General features: G+C 38.8%; 1 protein-coding gene across 1 annotated transcript in view; it reads left to right on the top strand.

Moving 5' to 3' along the window:
- LOC309669678 (F-actin-monooxygenase MICAL3-like) overlaps positions 1-6713 on the top strand; it is a gene marked incomplete at both ends in the record, with an annotated part of 45674 nt that extends 38961 nt beyond the window's left edge. Inside the window, 4 exons of the mRNA XM_082480427.1 lie at positions 1272-1379; positions 2051-2237; positions 5136-5224; positions 6381-6713. Of these exons, the coding sequence (XP_082336553.1) occupies positions 1272-1379; positions 2051-2237; positions 5136-5224; positions 6381-6713 (717 nt within the window). The remainder of the gene's footprint in view (positions 1-1271; positions 1380-2050; positions 2238-5135; positions 5225-6380) is intronic.
- Positions 6714-21652: the final 14939 nt, after the last annotated feature.

The following is a 21652-nucleotide window of genomic DNA, read 5'->3' as shown; positions in this document are numbered from 1 at the left end:
AAGGTCTTAAAACATTCCTTAAAGGCTAATAACCACACATATGCAATTTATGCTGCTTTATTAGTTGTGGGAGATAACTACTGTGCTTCAAAAAAGTTCTGCTATATGAATAAAGGGGTTTTGAGATACAACCTTAGTCCTTTCCTTCAGAATACTGTTATCTTTGGTATTTTACACTTCCCAGCAGCTGGAGTGTGTCTCTGATGATCCTTCATTTGCTGAGGAGACTCCAACTAGAAACAGTCATAATGCTTCTTAGTCCAGAAAAGGAAAATTGCTTGGCGTGCTCCTTGCTGCTCTGAGTCAAATACATAGCATTTGTAGTGTGATTGAGCTAACAGGGATGTAACCACATAATTTTCTTTACCATGTAATTATTGCCAATGGTTGTAAGTATTTCCTGTGAAAAACACTTCCTCTGCTCCTGCAATGACTGAACTTGGCTTGCAAACACCCATTTTGTACCATCTAAGGTAACGGCCAACCTGCCTAGATTTCTTGGAATACTGAAGGGTTTTTAGATATCCAAAGTTATGGAGTCAGTCAATACCCATGATGGAGAAAAGCCTAGTCATAAAACCATATTCACAGTTGAACAAGTATACATTCCAGGTGTATTCAGGTATGGCTTACTGCATTGGATGAGGCTCTTGCATCTTTTTTTCATATAAACCTCTTTGTAGTTTTAGCATTGGAAGAATTTGTATTTTTTAATCACTGTGAGTTCCTTAGTTAAGGATTTCTCCCTGCTCTATGAATGCTTTGTCAATGAATTCTTTCCAGTTGCTAAGCATATAAACATGCTGTTGTGATCAGCATGTTGCATTAGACTATGTAATGTGTCTTCTAAAAGATCTTTGTTTCTGATGCCAATTTTACCTGGAACCTAATATCTTAACCTATATTTTGCCTCATCTTAACGGAGTGCCTGTGCTCAGGTTCACAGATGCAAAATACCCCTCATGTATGCTTTCTTCATCATCGTAGTATTCTAGAGCACTTAGATAATGCAAAATGCAAGCTTTCTTTTCTGTTACTACAGTTGATCCTGGACTGTACTGGGGATTTCTGATGACACTAGCTTTGCTTATTACTACTTGTCACTTCATATTGTCCACTGTCTTGGCATGATTTGACCTCTCTGCACCTTTTCACCACCTAATCTATTACCATTTTACCACCTAACCTATTACCATTTTAGTAATTTTTTTAATTTGATTTTTTCCCCCCTTTTCTCACTGCCCTATTGTTTTATTCCATCCATCTGGTAGAAGTATATAAAGATGTACACAGGCGGAGTGAGCTCATTGGCTGAGCAGATAGCCAATCAGCTTCAAAGGAAAGAGCAACCCAAAACCCTTCTAGACAAGAAGGAACTGGTAAGATGATGTACAGAAAATGATGCGTGTTTGTGATTAGATGTACTGTAGATCTGAAGTATTGTGACTGTGCAGTTGTTACTATCACTGATGGACTCTGTCATAGCTTTGTGAAGGACTTCACTTCCCTTTCTCCATCCACCCTCACTCTTGTCCTTATTTTCTTTGTAAAATATTTTAATCTAATCTCAGCATCCAAGAGTTCTGCATAAATATTTGAGAATCTGCTTGTCATATTTATGATGTGTTTTATCCACTGGGGCTACTTCTGCATTATGTTTTCTGGAGGAGATACTGATTTTGATAATGTAGGTCTAAGAATTGCTGTTTGCGGGATTTATAGTGGGTTTGGCTTTCCATCATATGCCTCCTTCAGTCATTTATTTCAAGGTCATCATTAATAGTACTGGTGTCTGCTCTTCCATCCAGAGCTTAGTTTACTCCTGGCATACGTAGGCATGGCATCCTAGGACCTTCTTCCCTGGACAGTAAGGTTAGTTTTTGGTGTCCTGGTTAAACCTGTGAACTGTGTCCAAGAACTGTAGCATCCATGTGTGAAAACCTGCAGCATCCGGATGCTCCTGTATCCACATAAACGAAGAGAAAATATGACCATGCAGTCTTGATGAGGCTGGACACACACAAATTTAGCCATGCCTATTTCTGTCTAGGGCTCACTCAAAAAGGAGTTCCCCCAGAACCTGGGAGGCAGTGATGTCTGTTACTTCTGCCGCAAGCGAGTCTATGTGATGGAAAGACTGAGCGCTGAAGGCAAGTTCTTCCACCGCAGTTGCTTCAAGTGTGAATACTGTGCGACAACGCTGCGCTTGTCATCGTATGCCTATGATATTGAAGATGGTAAGAGAAATTGCCTTTTTGTCCGAATTCTCTTAATTGTCTTGGAAGTCTGTCTAGTGATTTCACCTCTTTCTTTGCTTAAAAATTATTTGGTGAGTTACGGAAGAGAGTAACTTCCGTTCCAAAGACACCATCTCTCAAACTGCTGAAACTATGGATTTCCTGTGGCCAGGTCATGCTGACAGCAAAATAACTGAGCTGTTAGGAATTAACTCAACATAATAACAGCTGCTAGAATGCAAAGAAACAAATAGTAATTGGGGGCTTTAAAAAGGTGTAGAGGCTGAATTTGAAGGCTAGACCCTTTACTCTTATTTCAGTACTGTCAAATGAGGAAACTCCTTAGTGTTTAATACCAGTTGAGAGAAAATAACACATTGGAGACAAATGCAGTCAACTTTTCCTTCTCAAAAATGTCCAACTCAGTATGTTTATTTTAGATGTACTAAAATAGGAGGTTTATAATCAGGGACTGTGATAATAGCTCATTACAGACTAAGTTCTGTTTATATAGTGAAAAATCGAGCATCGAAGTTGAGTAGAGGTAAGCCAATGTTATACATATATAGAAAGTGTTGTTGAAGTAGTTACTGAAGATTCAGTAATGACTCTTGTTTTCCGTATCTGACAGATTGAGGAGGAAGGAATATGATTACAAAACTTGCTGATGACTCAGTTAACAGAATCTAACATGCTAAGAATTAAGGGAAGCTTCAGCTATACCTAACAAATCTGAGAAACCAAACAATATGGCAGCAGGTGAAACTCAATTTATCAACAGTGTGTGCATATTGAGACTAATAATTTGAAATCACACATCACTTGTGGAAAGTAATCTCCTTCTAAGAGTAGCAATGTGTAGCATTCTTTGCTTGAGCAGTGATTGACAGAAATTTCACATTTTCTGAAGAAAAAATATGAGAAAGTATCTCAGAAAACCTTTATTTATATCAGCAACTATGCCTTTATTTTCTTCCACAGCTGCCATTTATGTTTACTCCTCTTTCAGTAGGAAAATATGTGCAAAATGATGGTGTAGAAACTAAAACAACAGGAAAAAAAGTGTTAGTGCCAATAGTTTACCCTGCTTATTGAGGCAAAGATGAAGTAAAAATTATAAACTGATATGCCACAGGATGGAACTCCAGAATATGCTACTGCAGATTGAAATGTTATAAAATTTATAGGTATCTACTGCGTGTAGCTCAGAAGTATATTTTTGCATACACTGGGTAGAATAACTGCCATGGAAACACCATCTAGGCTTAAGGGGCAAACCCCCAAAATTAAGTACTGATGTTGTGTTACATAATGTCTTTAAGTAATGCACTTGCTCAGTCACAAAGATTTGCGGAAACAGAATCATCAAACCCGTCTCTCACTAAGGAATAGAAAACCCATTATTACTTGGCCAGAAGGTCAGCAGACTTGGTATGCGAGTTTAAAGGGGCCAATGATAATTTTGACGTCAACATCTAAAAGTAAAAGCTTCATCAGTAATCAAAATTGGGGAAAAAGCATCTTTTGAGCACTGCTGTTATTTTGGGCATTCACAAGTAACTGGATATCTGATTATATGATTAGCAATAACAGACTGAGCTCCTCTGTCAGCTGTATGGGCTGAAACAGTTTTTGGCAGCAGATTTAGTGATTTCCTCTGCAGCAAGCTTATGTATGCATTTATTGCCAGATAGTTCTCAATGAAGCAAACATAAACCTCGGAGTTTCAGCACACTTACAGCATTGTTTTTGAATTGATATTACATTGTGCTTGTATATGAAACAGATATGGCTAAACAGAAATATGTGGTAACCGATCTAATCTAATAATTGTGAAAATTTAGCTTATATTTCATTCTGGGTTTTCTTTGAGAGAAAAAATAACAAAGCTATAAACACATTGTTGCCATTCATCTAGCCGTTCAGACTGATGAGCATTCTGCAGTGTTGTGCAGTCAGTGTCTGATTTTAGGCTTCAAAGTCTGAGAATTTTTATGTAAGAGCTTTTCTTTTGTTGCTCTCCTCAGATAATTTGAAAAAGCAGTTTTTGGAAAGAGTAAATATTAAGAAATGTTTATTTAAGCAGAGACTTCTCAAAAGATAGGGTTCGTTACTTTTGCATCATAAAACAAAGCATTGTGCAAATACCAGCCCAGAGAAACTGGAGGAAGGGCAAAGGTCAGAATATAGGTTTGAAATGCATTTAGCAAAGTTGGAGGAATAGGATAGCAGTAGGGGATGCTATGGGATGTGTAGACCAACCAGGATACACTGACAAACGGTACATTTGGAAGATAATTGTGTGCCATCCATTTGCTGCTATTATTGTTATTTGTATTATGGTATTACTAGTATATACTGGTGAAAACTCATGTAGACCTCTGGGGTGTTACTAAACCAGTAGTATCACAAAAGGTCTTAATTGTGAAAATGAATCATTGGTTGATTGTCCTTTTCACAAGTAGCCACTGTGCATTTTAGAGATGGTTCTTTGGGAGTTAACACTGTCCTCTCTCACTTTCCTCTGCTGGTTGTATTCATTCTTGCTTTTTGCAAAAGTGCTTCTGCCAGCTTTTCATGTGATGATTTCTTTGTTCCTCACACACTGCCGCATTGTTAGCATGTGATACCACACAAGCCTCACAGCTTTGCTTTGGTGTTTGATAGGATTTTAAGCTAAATGGCTATCAGGCACCCAATGGAAAGGAGGCTAATAGGAGGGGGAGAGAGGAGGGCTGGAGTTAAAACTTCAGATAGTGTTTGCCTGCATGTATAGTGAATAAACTAGATGGAGCAATGGGAATGGCAGCAGAAAATAATTTGCAGTGAGATGGACATTTATATTGTGCTAAACTGCTGTGTTCTCATTGCTGACCATCATTTGTGTTTTATCTGCAGGTAAATTCTACTGTAAGCCTCACTACTGTTACCGACTATCTGGCTATGCTCAAAGGAAGAGGCCAGCAGTGGGTCCTCTGTCAGGAAAGGTAACTCATTGTTTTCATCTAACATGTCATGTTAATAGGTTTTGATTCTTAACACTGAAAAAGTAAATATGCTGGGTTTATTTTCAGAAAGTAGAAAAATTCAGCATGCATCAAGTTGCTATCTTATGTCATGAGATCTTGCAGTTCTATAAATTTTATTTAAAAGTGATTCCTTTAATTACCACTTTTCTTTTCATGGCTCCTTTATAAAATGATGTACTGTCCAATTTAGAACAGGATTTTGATTTGTTTTCTTGTCAGCTGAAATACTTACGCAGTCCATGCAGAGACTAAATGAATTACATGACCAGTTTTGGTTTTGCTTTGTTTCTCCGTGATTTTTCTTAAGATGAAATAAATTATTTGCATTTCCTTTGAAACCTGAAGTTCTGCCCCACTTGCGTAGGCTATGAAGAAGACCTGCCTGCATTTCTGAAGGTTTTCTGTGCATTAGTGGAAACCTGTGTGGAAAGAAAGGATATCTCTTTTCCTGTACTACTGTAATGGAAGCATCTGTGCTTTAAATGTAGGATCAAGACACACTGTGTAATACAGAAAAGTCTCCCAGCTTTTGTCATTACAATCCAAGGCACTTAATTTGTCTCCTTGAACCCCTTTTCAGTATTTTTGCATACTGTGTTTGAGCAAACTATATGGTAGTCTCTTAACATGTTCTGTTATGCTTGTGTGCTACAAACTGTCCTTCCCCCTTAAATTTTATTTTCCTTTGTGGTGGTGGTGGTGCTTGTCCTTCTGCCTATTTCTCAGGTTTTGTTAGTATAAGCTGAAGCTGTCCTCCTTTTTGAAAGGATAAGGAATCCATCCCAATATTTGTGCCATACTTCCTGCCAAAAATAAAGACTAAAAATGGTACTTGTTTTATTTCCCAGGTGAGCAGAGTTCAGGGATCTTACTGCTTTGACTTTCTTGCATATTCAGCTTGTTTTTCAGAACGTTAATAAAGCAATAAATTGAGAAAGAATGTACTTAGTTCAGATCTTTCCTTATGTGATGATTAAGGGGTATCTTAATTGCAAGAGGGATGTCTTCCTAGTTCAATGTGTTCACTACGTTTAGGCTGACATGAAAAACAAAAAATTATTTGTGAGGCATTTTCAATTTTGATATGAATTTTGTTTCCCACACATTCTTACAGGACATCAAAGGACCTCTGCAGGACGCCATGGCAAGTGATGGAACTGGACGGGCAAATACCATCTCCACCTCAGCAGAGAGGGCCCCAGGTAGCTCCACTTCCTTCTTTAGCAGGGTGGTGCAGTACTCTCTTGGCCTCTTTGACAGAGTTAGGGTGGCAAGCCAGCGCCTGCAAAGCACAGTTTCCTCGATTGGGCACCAGGTAGCCCAGAACCCTTTGGACTCCTTTTTTATGTGTCAGCTGATGGCTTTTGGGGTTCCTTTTCTCTATGTCCAGTCAGAAGTTCTCGTGCAGATCCTAGGGGAATTCTGTGGGCAGCCTGCTGACCACTAAGAACTAATGTGACCCAACTTTATAAGCTGTATAATTTGTGTGATTTTGGGGTGCCATGTGAATTTTGTGCGTTATGTGAAAGTCTCAATATATTATTTTGCACTGTGGCTTTGGGGCCTAGATGTTCTCAGTCCTTTCAAGGACAGTATCTGAAAGAATTCCAGGAAAACATAGATGCTCAGTTGAGGGTCTCTTCTGAGTGGGTCCAGAAAAGAGCCCTGATCTGCGATGTATGCAGCTCAACGTCCGTGAAGTTAAAAGTTCTATTGATGCACTGGAATAGCTCTCAAACTGAATTTCTGCATTTGCCTGAATTCTGGGTGTGGTTTCTTGTTCTCCCAAGCTTCTCTTCATTAATCTGGTACTTGAATGGGAAAGATCCCATTATCTCTGGATTGTGTCTCCTTTGGAATTCCGGGTGTCTCTGACAATTAATGGGATTGGATTCTTTAAACCATTTCGATTTCACGGTGCTGGCAGGTCATGGTGCTTTTCCCTTACTGCCAGAATCTGTGCTGCTCCTAGCCATGGCTTTGGGAATGGGGTGGTGAATGTGTATGTCTTGCTGTGAAGTAGTTTTGCCTTTTAACTTGAATTCTAATTCCTTCTAACATGGGAGAAGTGTCTGTGCTACAAATGCTCGTTTGCCCAGCCCCAAAGTGCTCATTTAGTGAAGTCAGAAAAAGGAAGAGATTTGATTCCTAGTGTTTATTCCAGAACACTGTGGATAAACTGAATCAGCTACTTCTAGAGAGAGAACATACTTAGAGCAACACTGTGACAAAATAACGTTTTCACAGTGCCAGTTGAGAAAAAGATGTTAACAACATGCAGGCAAATAAAAATGATGCTTTGTTTGACTTTACATATGATTCTTAAAAGTGTTTCTAGGATTGTAACTGAATGCAGTCCAACAGAAATTTATTTTTAGTGTGTGCAGTTGATTCTTGAAGTGTAGTTACTTTCACAGTTTCCTCTTCTGTTTGTGTGGAATTTTCATATGGCAAAATGGAGGAAAGGGAAAAGGTATGGAAGAATGACATTTGCAAAATCCTGTGGATAGATGGGAAAATTACAGTATTTTTTTTTGTGCAACTGGATAGGCTTTTTTTTTTAAGCTGGAACATGTTGTTTAAGATGGATGGAAAAAGTATTTCTTGGACCATAGGGCGTCTGATGTGAATAAAGTGGTTTATGGTTATGGAGTGAAGCTATTGGTGAAGAGAAGTGGAAGAAGGAGAGTTTAACTGTATATATTAGTTTATCAAAGCAATTGCTGGCAGAAAGTCTCCTTCCTCTGATCTAGTCCTTCCAACTGATTGAATTTAATGAATCACTTTTATAATCACCTAAGTAAACGCTAAGTAGAGCAAGCAATAGGCCATGATTTGCTAGAAACTTCTATAAATCAGCTATAAATCAGATGTTTCCATCTCTCTTTATGTAGTGGTGGCACAATCCTGTAGCAGAACTGCAGTATTCCCAGAGGAGTAAAACAGAACAGACACCATTTTATCAGACGGCAAAACCTGAAATCTAGGACTCCTTCTGTTTGCTTTCTGGTTTTCTAAAGCAGTGTATAACTGTAGTATCATTTTTAAAGCTTTGGCTCTTGCAGTGCCCAAAGTATATTAGAACATACTCAGCTTATCTGGGTCAAGCTAGGTTATCTTTAAGGCAGCGTATTGTGGTGCATTCTTGTGTGTGCATGACAGAAGTACATTTAATGGTGGAAGAGTGAGCAGTGCCTCTGTCATTCTTCCCCTTTCTGCTAGAAAAATGCCACTAGTGGCTGAGATTTCATTTTCCTTGTGAAGTAGGTTCTAAGTATATCTTAAAACTACTGGCTTAACACTGGTTAAGAAGCAGGAGGTGGCTAAATGCAATGTACTTTAAAAGCAAGCTGCAGTGTCATTAAAGACAGTTCGGTTCTCTGTTAGTGTAACAGTCATGTCCTGTTGCTACCTACCTTTAGCTCCTTGTTCTTGTGGGTAGGTAGGTCAGGAAACCTGTGATGTGTTTACAGTTACATATGGTTTGAAAAACAAAACAAAACAAAACAAACCCTTTCAAATTGCCAAGCTTGATAATACAGTGGAAGAATAGGAGATTATTCCTAAATAATCAAAAGGAATCTTTAAGATTACATCTCAGTATAACGCCTGACTTTGAACTATCTGTGTATAAGCTTTCTTGCAATTTCTTACATTGTCTGTTTAAGAGACTATAGACATTCTACTGTCACTGTAGAGTAGACAGATAGCTTGAGCAAAAACCTGTCTGAAATGGAGATAGAGGCAGAGCTGTTTCTGATGCTAAACTTCACCTATCTGGTAGACTCATCTAATATGGGTCATGCATCTGAAAATGTTTGACCTCCCTTAAGGCAAGTGCCACCAAATGAAATTCAGCAATAGCAATTTCTGAGCCAATCCTCGGTAGTGAGGTAGATCTTGATGTTGAGTGTATGTTGCCTCTAAAATGATTAAGTAAAAAAAGTGTAAAATGTGCAGGTTTGATGTCTGATGGAGATGTAAAGATATCTTAGAAGGCAAAAGGAAGGTGTACAGCAGAAACATCAAAGAATATACAAGACAAAAAACCTGCTGTTCTTAAATTTTGTGCCTCTGAATTAAATTCAGCCCTGAGTTAGCAAAGTGCTTGTTCAGTGAGCTTTGTGGTGACTTGTGCAAGGCCTGCTTTTTAGTTGCCATGGAATCCCAAATGGATGTAAATTGCATAGGTTCTTCCCCTACACTCACTGCCTCTCTTTCTATGCCACCAAATCCATCCTCTTCTTTTTTAGCCAGCTTAATACATAAAATGTATTCAACCACAAAATAACATTCAGCAGGTTTGGTCAGCTGAGGTAAGATTGGTCACAACAAGCACTTCTGATGTGTTACTAACCTGATTGGCATGTATTAACTTTGCTAAAGGTGTCAGTCCCTTACTGGGTGGACGCAGTCTTAGCTGGCATTTAATGTATTTTGTCTGTCCCTTGTCCTGTAATGGCGATAGTTGCAGGGCACAATCTGTGATAAGCAAGTTGAGGTTTTTTTAGCAGTCAACTAGAATCACCCTTCTTGTGAAGGTTTTTCCTGGTTTGCCAGAGAGCCTGCACGGCATCTCATGTGGTGGTTACAAGGGACGTTCCCAGGGAGGTTATGGTCAAACTGGCTCTTGGAATGTAGATCAACCCTTCACTTTGGGAAGTGGCAACAAGCTTTTGAGTGATGGATGCCATTCTCTCCGGGGAAGGAAAGTTGGGGAAAGCTGTTACTGTGCTTTTGGTCCTGCTGAACTGTGGCATGCTTGCTGTAGATCCTGTAACCCTTCTCTGTACCCTGTCTGCCAGTTTTTCTCTATATTCTGCATTTGCTTTTGTGCCAAAATTGCTGCTATTGCCAAGAGAAAAAAAACCTTTGCCTTTCAGCTGTCTCTCTCTTTGATAATCTGTAACTGCTGTGTCTTGAATTTTTTTGAATATTATTTACAGTACTTTATATGGTTTTAATGTTCTTTTAATGCAAATGCTATTTTTCTGTTTGTTCTAAAGGTCTGTAAGAACATATTTCCGAACTTTGAGCTTTCTTGACAGATGGACTTGGAACAGTCTTTACCCCTATCAGCTTTATGATAATACTTCTTGGGGTGACTATAGCCAGTGATGTTTTGTTGTGAGGTGTTTCCCATTTCAGGCTTGTGTTCTCACAGCAATGTGTTTCCGTCCCTATCTGAAGTAGGGAGTTTGTAAAGGAAAGACCTGCTAGGGAAACTCATACTTCAAAATGTACAGCAATAAAAGGCAAGTCATGAGATCTTTGCAGTAGTTACTTGGCCTCTGAAATATTTAAGAGGCCAAATACAAGCCATAGTATGCAAAACTAAAACATGCAATACAAAGTAGAGGCACTAGGTCTCCTGCTTTAAAATCACAAAAATATATAGTTTATATGATGTAGGTATGCAATATAAAAAGTTAAAAATCCTCCTGTGGATGTGCCTTAAATGTTTTCAGGGAGCTGTTCTGAGCAGACAGAGAGTAGACACAGTCTTCACAGTAGACTGTTAAACAACTGATCTGTTGTATATAGCAAGCAAAGGCTGGACTTTACATGAGAAAGTTCTTTACTGACTCGGAGAGCTAGAGAAGGGTGGCTGCTTCCTCTAAATGGCATGCCCTTTCAAGTAAATTATCTGAGCTGCATTTTCAAAAGGATCTTAGCTGTCTGTACAATTTTAATGAATCTTTATGAATGCATCCAATATTATTTGCACACAATTCTTCTTCTGTGTCTAACGAAGTACAAATACATTTTATATATATTTCTGTATATAAATAAGCTTCTTGTTCATAAACATTGCCTCTTTACACTTCTGTATACATTGAACATGCCTTGCTTGTGAAAATGATTCAGCTCGAGGTAAGCTCGAGGCTTGTGCAAACAAATATATCTCCACGAAATCCTCTACTTGGTCACTTATTTTCATTATTATTCACAGTCAATTTTTGTTCTTGTTTTAATTTGGTCTGTTTTAAACATTAAATTACAGAAGACAGCAGCAAACTAATTCTGTGACACTGTTCTGCTTGTAGTGCCTTCATTTTAAACCACTGAACTGTGCATTTACAAACACATCCATATCCCACCCCCCGCCCCCCCCAAAAAAGAAAAAAAGAAAAACATCCACATTTCAGGACACACCATCAAATTGGAAAGAAAGATAATTCCTCTACTACTGTGCCTTGAACGTTGTCTGTTCTGTTTGGAGGAGCCATGGTGGCGTGTTTTGCAGGACATGGCACATGATACTGAACCCTTTTATGGGGTTTGATACAACTCCAAAGAGATCTGATGCAAGATTTATTTCTCTCTGCTGGAACATTTAAAATATAAACTTAAGAACCGGACCCTGTATTTTTGGAAGCTGAGGAGAGTGTGTGGGTTGCCCGATTAGGACCAAGGTTCAGTGCCCAGTGAATTATCGCTTAATAGCAAGCCAGGAATCTCTGTTAGGATAAGTGCTTGACTGTTCCCAGTCCATCATGTTCCTTCTCAGTGTTCTTATCAGGATTTGCGTGGCTTTGGTGTAAAGGAAAGGAGAATGCTAAAGGACCAGCCATCTGAAGCCCAGAAAATTTGGAAAGGCAAAGGCATGATGGAAAGGCTGTTTGTTCTAAAGAGTGGAGATGCAGCTGAACTGATAGACTTTCACTGAAAAATCCTGAAAAAAGTTTTGGGGACCGAGGCTGGATATACAAAATAGCAATGTGCTGTGTTTGTACTCATGGCTGGATCCTGCTAAGAACACTTTTTCTTGGGAGTAACTGGGCTCCCCGTTCCACCTTTCCCTCTAGCTTTCAGACCTGTAGACTTGTGCCACTGGAATACATGTTTATTGTTTCTACGTGTATATTCTGAAGGGTGATATGAATTTTTCTGGGCACTTTAAGAGCTTCATTGAATGTTTTTGTGTCTTAGAAAAATAGTATCAAGTTTGTGTGAAGGAGTTGTATTTTTTTAAATTACAGAATTAAAATGTCTGTTTTTTTGAAAAGTGGAATCTGAGAAGTGACCATTATGAGATATTTTTTTTTCCCTCAGAGAAAAGGAGGGAGTGTGCATAAAATAAGCTTGGTGACAGATAATGTTCAAGTGAGATGATTAGTGCTCAGAAAGGCTTCATGTCTCCATTATATAGGCTCTTTGAAGATTTTGATTTATGCGGTTGTTTTTAACCTGTTTTTGTTTTGGGTGTGTGTCTCTCTTAATTATGTAACACGTGGTTTTCCTGTTGCTGTGAAATCAAGACATTATTTGTTCAATTGTGTGAAATGTTCAAGGGAATAAATTCCAAACAAATTTCAGGTTTCTGAGTTTTTCTTTGTCATCCCCCTTCTCCCTCCACTGGTTCCAGGTGAGGGATGCTGCGGGGGATACAGAGTTGGGGAAGAGTGGAATTAATAGATCTGTCAAGCTCAAATGCAAAAGCCATTTTAGGGGAGCTCCATGGCACGTGCTGTCTGTCACTGCAAAGTACTACTTTTTGGGCTTCTTCTGTATCGTGGTGTTGGTTTGTTGTTTTTTTTTTTAAATTTTGCTCTTGTGTTGTGATTTGCTCAGGGTGCAGGGCATAAACTGCACAGACAGCATGACATATTGCTGTAGAAAACCCATTAAGGATCCCCATACTAAATATTTTACTGCTTTGGCAAATCTGGCTTTGGACAGATGCTCTGTCAGTGTTGTGGCTTCACTGATTTTGGGCTATTTGGGAGGTGGTTTTGTGTGCCTTGCTCCAAGCCAGAGGTTTTTGTTGCACTCTTTTAAGCAAGGCAGCGATAGCCATGTGTGAGGGGAGAGGAGGAATGTGGGTGAGTGTAAGTCAGCCGTTGGGGATAGGGAAGCATAGTCTTTGGTCATGGTGTGACAGGTAAGGGTCTTGGCAGGATTTGTTTCCTCTTGTTGGTATAGCAGCAGCTGTGATGATGGGATGTTTCAGTGTCATGGAAAGGCAGAAAACAAGTAAATATGGAGCCTTGTAGCCAAATCCTGTGTCTTATGTTCTAGCTGGACAGTTATCTTCTCTCAAGAGAATGGCAGGAGATGACCTCCTTTCCTCAAGACCATTAAGAGACTATTCTGTAATGTTCTCACCGTGACAAACAGATGGAGCTGGGTCATAGTTTTGAGCTGCATTTTCCTCTTCTCAAAGATATATTGGATTAGTCTACATTAGGGACTCATTCTGTGTCTTTTCTCGCATGTTTCTCGTGCTTCCTACTGCACCATTGGCAACTAAAAGCTTGTAATAGCAGATGACTTTTGAGACCCTAATTCCGAACAATATGTCTTCTCTTTCAGGTTTATTTGGCCAGAGTAGTTATGTTTAAATGGCAGCTCACAGAACAGCAAGCACAAACCAATTCTCTTACATGTAAGATTTCCTTCTTTGGAGGAAAGTAGTCACTTTATGCCTTTGAAATTGCCTTTTATTTTTCTTTACTGTGATCAGTAATCCTCATCTTGAGGCTAAAATGGCCCTTCAGTTCTGAGAAGGAGCCATCAGCTTTCAGTGTAAAACTTCATGTTCTGGTTGGTGCCTGTACTAGAAGTGTCATTTTGATGCACCACTACAACAGCCTCCACTGTTCTGTATCAGGAAAGCTGTTATCTTTGCAGCTACATATATGCTCTTCAGAAAAAAAAAAATGTTTGCTTCATGAATTAAAAAAAAAGGGGGGTAGGGGTGGGGGAGGATGAAGGGAGCTGCATTTGCTGAGTTCATCTTCATCAGAGGTGAAATCAGACTGCCTTGCTGTACCAGTATAGGAGACACTGTTTTCAGCTACAACTTGGAGAAATGAAGTGTTTGTGACGGGAGAGCTCCCAGGCACTCTCACCTCATTCTCTTTGAAGGCTGCCCAGATGCCTCACGCTTTCTGTTTCTGTGCCTGTGGTTCTTCTCTAGTCTCATGGTTTCTGGCATTCTCTTACTAATGCCTGCTGGAAGAGTTGAGCTCTCTTATCCTGCCCCACTGGATGGGAGAGGGGTGCTTCCAGGGAACTCCTTCCATGGCCCTGACACTTTAAAGTCATTTTTCGTTAAAGGCATCCTAGTTTTGATTGTGAAACAAAACCGAACCTTTTTCAAGCGTTCTTCCCTTCACTGCCACCCTTCCTCCTTGCTCCCATTCCAACCTAAGATACCTTAAAATTACTGTAGAAGAAACTTAATTCTGTAAATAAAGCCCCAAGTAACACACTATGTCAAATATCATTCTTTTTAACCTTTGTGCAAATAAAATGACCTGAAAAATGAGGAAGAAAAGTAGATGATTGGGCCAGGCCATGTTCTTGCTGAGTGTATATGCTTCTTTGCCTGTAGTTCTGTAAAGAAAACACATTGATTTTTCTGAATATGCTCAGAATTACACGTTGCATCTGTCACTTCTTATGGTCTCTAACATTATTTAGGACTTGTAGAATTTGGTGAAGAGATTAAATATTGTCTTCATCTTACAGAAAATGAGGTATCGTACTTTTTTGCGGTTAACATCCTCAAAAAAAAAAATTATCCACAGAGAATCTTATGTGGCTGCTAACTAACATCCAACTATTTATCCCAGAACTGAAATTGAAGGACTGAAATTCACTATATAAATAGTAATATATTAAAGACAATTTTTAAAAACAGGGTATCATAATCACTTTCAAACTTTGAGGTCTGTGCAAAAAAGTGCGTGGGCAATGTAGATGTTTTGTTTCCTCAAAAAGCACATGACTTCCACTGACAATCAACTGAATTAGCTTTTGCAGGGATTTGGAAACATCTTTCTAAGATTTGAGCTTTTGGAAGTTCTAAGACATTTTCCACCAAGCATCCCAAACCAGCTTGCTTCATCAGATATGTTTTGGTAGCAGTTTTTTCCACGAGGCATGTTGGCAAAGACCATCTCCTTCGCAACACGCATTGCTAGGGTGGTGTAGAAAGCCTGCTGTGTACAAGTTGTTTTACATTTTAGTCATATTACGCTTCTTCATGTGGTATGGTAGAAAGCAGAGTAACTGTTTTATGCAGATCTTTCTCTTTAATGTTCTGTAACAGTGATGAGAAAGTGTGAGGTACTTTTAATGAATTAATAAATGTCTGTTAACCTCTGCACCAATTAAAACAAGCCAGTGATAGTTTTACTACCTGTTTGTGATCAGCAGCATAACATATTACAGTATGTGGTTGGCAATGTATCTTAAAATATGAGGAGAAACAAGGGGAGAAAACCAAACTTTAAAAAAAAAAAAAAAAACCAAACAACGAAAACCAAATAGAAATAATCTGAAGGGAAGGAAATAGATACACCAGAGTCAACAATGAACCTATTCTTCTTCTGTGAAGTGTATTTATGGAGGAAGGTGGAGTCAGTGGTTTCTGAGCAATGTAGAGTTTAGCTTAGGCTTTCTGAACAAAACTGGGCAGGTGTTCTTTAAGGATGAGATGGCACTTCTGTGCTCTGTTTAGTTGCTTACATCTTCTCTCAAAAATGTATGTTTAGTCTGACATTTCTCATGTTTGCTGTCATCCCAGAAGGCTGTGTTTTCTGTTTTAGGAAAATTTCATAACTGTCCTTTCTGCTGTTACAGAAGTTTATCTGATGGCTTGCGGGTAGAAGTGGTTAAAAATAGGAATTTTTTACCCAAGAGATGTTTCAAATACTTTCAGGCTTGGGTAACTCTTTGATTTAAAACATCAGAACTGATGTGTTCATTATCTTTAATCAGTAATGTGTCTTTTGGAACTGGGGCATATTTTGCATATACCTAGCTATATACCTATATACAAAGATTTTCTTAGTTTCAGAAAAATTCCCACTAAGGTGTGAAGCTCTGCATTGCTTGGAATATTCAGTTGTTTTACAAGTTATACAAGAGCATGTGGAATAAATGTAGATAGTAGGAAAGTATGCAAAAGAATGAGGGAGCAGATGTTGATGCTTTTTGGAGTATATGGAGCTTTGACTTAGAGGAAGTATTCCCCAGTACATTTTCCTGTAACTGCCAGCCTCAGATTGCAGCCTGTTCCATTTACAGCATTTCATAATCTTGACACAAATGATAGAAATTAGGTAAGGACATGGTTAGTGTCTAAATGTGCTATGAGATCCAGTAATTATGGAAATCTGTAGTACAGTGCAACAGAAGAGATAGTGGTTATTAGCTCAGCAGTTGAAAGAAGATAGCTATTTGAAAGCTGCATTTTGAATCTGATCACAATTTGGACAGGAAACTGAAAACATTTGATATTCCACCCCTTTTTTATTATGTATGATAAAATTTATAGTTCCTGATTCGTTTTTCTCGTTGTTCTTTAATGATGAAAACATCATCCAGTGTCCAAGGTGGAATTGGAAATACCAGTTTCTATAAACAGTAGGCAATATTTGTATTGATAGATTCCTCTGCTGCTTTTAGATGGAAATGTCCTTGGTTCAGCATTGTGTTATCTGCACAGTGCGAATCACCTGTCTGATCCCTCCCAGTGAAATAAGAGGTTCTGGAGGGTTGCTACGTATGAGTGGCAAGAAATAGATACCACAATGAATAAATTATATGAAGTCTTATGTAGTAGAGCAGATAGCAGAGGCTACATAAAAAGGGTTGGACTATAACTTGACAATCACTGTTAAATGTTAATTTCTAAGTTACTTAAAGAGAGTATTTAGCTTAAAAAAGGGGAAAGTCTCATGAACTAAGGTCATGGCTTTTTTGCCTTTCCTTTTTCTCCCCACCAGTCCCTGGATGTGCCTCATCCCAGGTGGTTCTTTGAGGTAGCATACCTTTAGTAGCTTGCAGGACAAAATTTATGCCTGCAAAGTAATGTGATCTTTAGCCAGATTATCCTTTAGTGCTGTTCAACCTTCCCACACTCAGCTTCTTTCAGGAAATGGAAACGAAGCCAGGCAACATATGATAGAGCTCATCAAAATACTGGTGAGGGCTCAGACATCTTAGGTGATACCAACAAAATGGGATACGATAGGCAATATGTTACTGATTTATCAATATTCCTGAGTAATAGACACACTAATAATTAATTAACTTAATATAAATTGATGTGGGGATTTTATATCTTTCGTACTAGAAGCCTGTTTGGGCAGCAACATAAGTGAAATTTGTACAAATGTTAAGATTTTCTGCCAGAAAAGATGCAATAAGGAGAATCAAGCATAGCAGTGTTCCCTGGGGCTTGGACTAGGTGACCTAATACCTCCTTTCCCCTGTTTCTTTTCTCCACCCACCAGCTACAACACTGGACTCTTTCCAGGAGTCAAAAATAGCTATATTCCTGGATTATTCTATACCTCTGCAGTAATTAAGACAGCTTTTCTCTATTGTTCAGCTGTATACTGAGCTTTAAACTTTCATTTTGTAATACTACTACTTCACACATCTGCGTATGAAAATACACCATCTATTTCTCAAACATAACTTTATAGTATAAGCTGCAGATGGTATAAGTTACAGATGACCTTGAAATAAAACTAATCATCATATTAAGTTCTGGTTGCTTCCACTAAAAACAAAGAAAGGTCAGATCAATCAAATTGACAGCTGTTTCTAGGCTTTCCCCTGCTGATGTTGTAGGAAGCAATGTTTTGTTGGTGTCTGTTTTGACCAAAGTAGCATGGGGGTAGGGGAAAACATTGCAACATCCATAAGATAAACATATAAATTACTAATTTCATTCAGTAGTCAGTCCAATTTACTTTCATAAACGATGAAGAAGGGGCTTCTACATTTACTGACAGTATCTGAGATATGAAGAACTCAATTCTAGCTAGAGGTTGTGGAATGTGTGGAGGACTTATATCTTCATATGTTTGTTTCTGGGGTATCTGTTTCAGAATCTTGTGAATATTTTAGCTGTCAGTTATTCCCATGCGCATTATAATGGTTTAGGGGAGTCTTGGGGCCACCCTCTGCTCCCCATTGCTTAGAGAACCAGTAGATATCAACAGGAATCTCACTGATTTTTAATTTATGTGCTGTGTGCTATTGAATTGAGTAATGCTATAAAACTTCTTGGTCAGCACTTGTAAGTAGTGCTGGTTCTTTAATAACTCTCTGCTGGGTACTTCTGCATCAGAAGATATTTAGACAAAACACCTTTCTGTCTGTGCAGCTTAATCTCCCCATTTCTCTGTTTACGTCCCTGATTTGCTAGGAAGAATCACTTGACTGACAGTTTGAAGACTGAGCTTTGACATGGTGGTAGAGGTCCGGAGCATGTTGGTTGCTCAATGGCAAAATTCTTTTTCTTCTGGTAGGCTGACAAATGCTGCTGTTCGGCTCTGTGGCTGCTCCTTATTTCCCTAGATTTTAAATGTCAGTTTAAGGACAGTTGTATTGATCCAAGTGCAACCTGCATAAAACAGTTTGCATGTATACAATTCCCCTATCAAATGTCAAGAGCTTTCACTCAGTAGAGCATATCTTCTAGAAAGCTTAGTTAGTTACTATTTGTTATTATGATTGACATGTGTGCATTACAGAAACATTTCAGTAGGGCTGTCTTCAGGTTTGAGCTCATTTTGAATTCTGTGCATGGACACTCTGGGTATCTTGCTTATGAATAGGCTTTATTTTTCTTATCATACTGTCCTCTGAATTCAGAGCTTTTATATTTAGCAGAATGTGTTATGGGTCAAACTAGAAACACAGCCATCAAAAAATTCAAAATTTGATGGCTTCTCAATACAGCTGAATAATTCAGGCTCCCTGAGGGTTTGGGAATAGCCTAGGATAGTAAGAGAGAAAGTTGAGGCATTATATCAAAATAACATTCACATTTGATGACTATTAAGTATTTATGTTTGAATAAATGCATTCTTGTTTCTATTTGAGCAGATGTTATATTACCCCTTTTGGCTTTGAGGACGTGCTTATCAAAATTCAGGAGAACCTACCAGGATGTATGCAGTTCTGCAGTATGTGAAGTGAGGCTGTGTGAACAAGCAGTGACAAGAATTCAACAGACCTGCTGGACTCTTTCCAGTGGTTTCCTGGAGACATTTCTTAAAAGAGAAGATAAATTTTAAAGGGTGGATGAATCTAGATTTAAAACCTTAAACTTCTTCCTAACCCTTAAAAAATTCATTCCATTTAACGCACTTCTGCAGGTCAGTTTAGAGTTTCCATCTACATTTTTTATGTATCTCTTGCTGTGCAGTACAAAAATTGTTAACAGTGGCTAGACCCTAATTTGGGAGAGGATTAAGGAAAGGATTTCTGGCTACGTCTCAGAAGAAATCAGTTGCACTTATTTAAATGGAATGTCTTAATTGACTTACTGTTTCAATACGTGCAGCATCCAACAAGATTCCCTTGTTTTTGGCACACACTTGAGTGCAGCAAGCATCTCATAGGAGGTGCAATTTCTCAACCTGCTCATGTAAACCATGTAATCATTATGCTTAAAATCTGACGTTACTTTCTTACTTCAACGTGTTTTGTCTTGACTTAAAGTGAAGTTGAGAGTGAAGGGGTTGGAGCTGAGCATTCTGGATCCTGTTTCTGGCACTGCCACTAGTCTGTTGTGAGACTGCCTTGCTGGTATTTAATGTCTGTGTCTGGACTTGTGTGATGCCTCTACAGTACTTACCTACCTCCAAAATAGTATTGTTTTAATATGCTAACACTTGCAAAACATTTTGAGGCCCTTGGATGAGAAGTGGAGTTGGAATGCAAAGAGACAGTTAATGGAATTGAAGTAGGTGAGGGTGAATTCTGGGAAAAAAAAAAAAGAAAATCAATCTGACATTAACACAGATGAAAAATGAGAAGCCTAAACATGCCACTGGATCTTGTCTGCTGCCTTCTCTATACTTCAGCGATAATGCTTGCTGAACTGCAAGCACACTTCAGAAACTTTACCCCAAAATATATTTCTTAGAAATTAATGGCAGTGGAATCTGAGGACTTTCAGCATTTCTGACTCAGAACTCGCTGCATCATTTTTAAACTCCCACAGAAAAATTCCCATCTTCCATCTCTGTACTTTGTCATATGCAATATGCTGCTGTTTCTAAGGGAGGTGTTTTATCTGACATTGTTGTGTTCTCAAACAATTGTGTGGAGGAAGAAGTAATCGAAGAGTTTGGAAAAAACAAGAGAAAACAAACAGGTATAGTGTTTTACATTATCATAAAAGCACAAGCTTTGAGAATTTCAAAATGAAGATTTTCCTGAGAAATGTATTAATTCCTCCCGCCTTTTGCATGTGTTTCACGGTAGGCTCCTTTATTTGAATTTCTTTAACTCCCCAGGCCACAGCTCAGTCTGTGCAAAATAGTGGACCCACACTTCACAAGAGATGACGTTTAACTTAGCTTGCAATCTTAACAGATTTGACTAAGAAAAGAAAGTCTAGAGGTACTTACTGCATGATTAATGAGAAAGAAATTCTAGTAAAATAGGCAGGTGGTTTCCCTTTGGGAAGAATTAATTGTTCGCAGATTCCCAGTTTTCCCTTGTATCTTCAGCATGTATTATATCATGGAGTAACCTTGGCAAGATTATCTAGCTCCTGAGAATAAGATGTAGATTTTACAGAACAAGGTAGTACTGGGGGAAAATCGAGGTGGGATCCTCTCTCAACAGGAGCTTCTCAAGCCTTCCAGGAATTGCCAGAGTTGCTGGAAAAGAACACATTCACGCAGGCGAGGATTGGTTCACTGTAGGAATGTTATCTCTGATCATACAATTTTTTTTTACAGGAGGCAGGCTGTGTCAAGGCTGAGATAAATAAAGGACTCTGGTAGCTTTCATACAACAGCTAAGCAGCCTGTCCTGTTAGGAAAAACAGTTCCCTTCAGATGATCTATGTAACGTTCTTGGCCCACTGACTCTTCCAAACTAAAGAATCAGATTTGAAAATGTGTCCTATTTTGGATGTTGTTTGTGGATTTTTAACTGATCAGTTGATTGCATGAGAAGCTGCTCTTGGCTTTCAGGTAGCTCCCCTCTCTGGCTAAGAACATAGGGTTTTTATTTTTAGCACGTGCAGCCTCATCAGCCCCTTTTCTCTCAGTTGTGACTGGTTGCAGACTTTTGGCTCTGTGGGCTCGGATGCACTGACAAGGTGAAATGTCAGCTAATGGGTGATGAACGAGTGCACTCTGCAGCTATCTCCCACCAGCAAGATACAAAACAGTCTGCGGAATAGAATGTAATGATTTGAGAGAAGCACCTTTCCCCTCCAGAGGAACAGTAGAGCATAAGCTTTAGTGTCTACAAGAACTGCATTGGAGCAGACCTTGCCTATGCATATAGCACCATATATATATATATATGTATATATGGAAGAAATGAGGGTGGGAAAGCTTTGAATTTCTTGTCCCTATTTATAGTTTCTTGCTGTAGCTTCAAATGAATTGA

The sequence above is a fragment of the Vanellus vanellus genome (assembly GCF_965231255.1).
Source record: "Vanellus vanellus genome assembly, chromosome: 1".
Taxonomy (NCBI): Eukaryota; Metazoa; Chordata; class Aves; order Charadriiformes; family Charadriidae; genus Vanellus; species Vanellus vanellus.
Note: the sequence above shows the minus strand (reverse complement) of the source record. Positions and strands in the feature narration are given on the sequence as shown.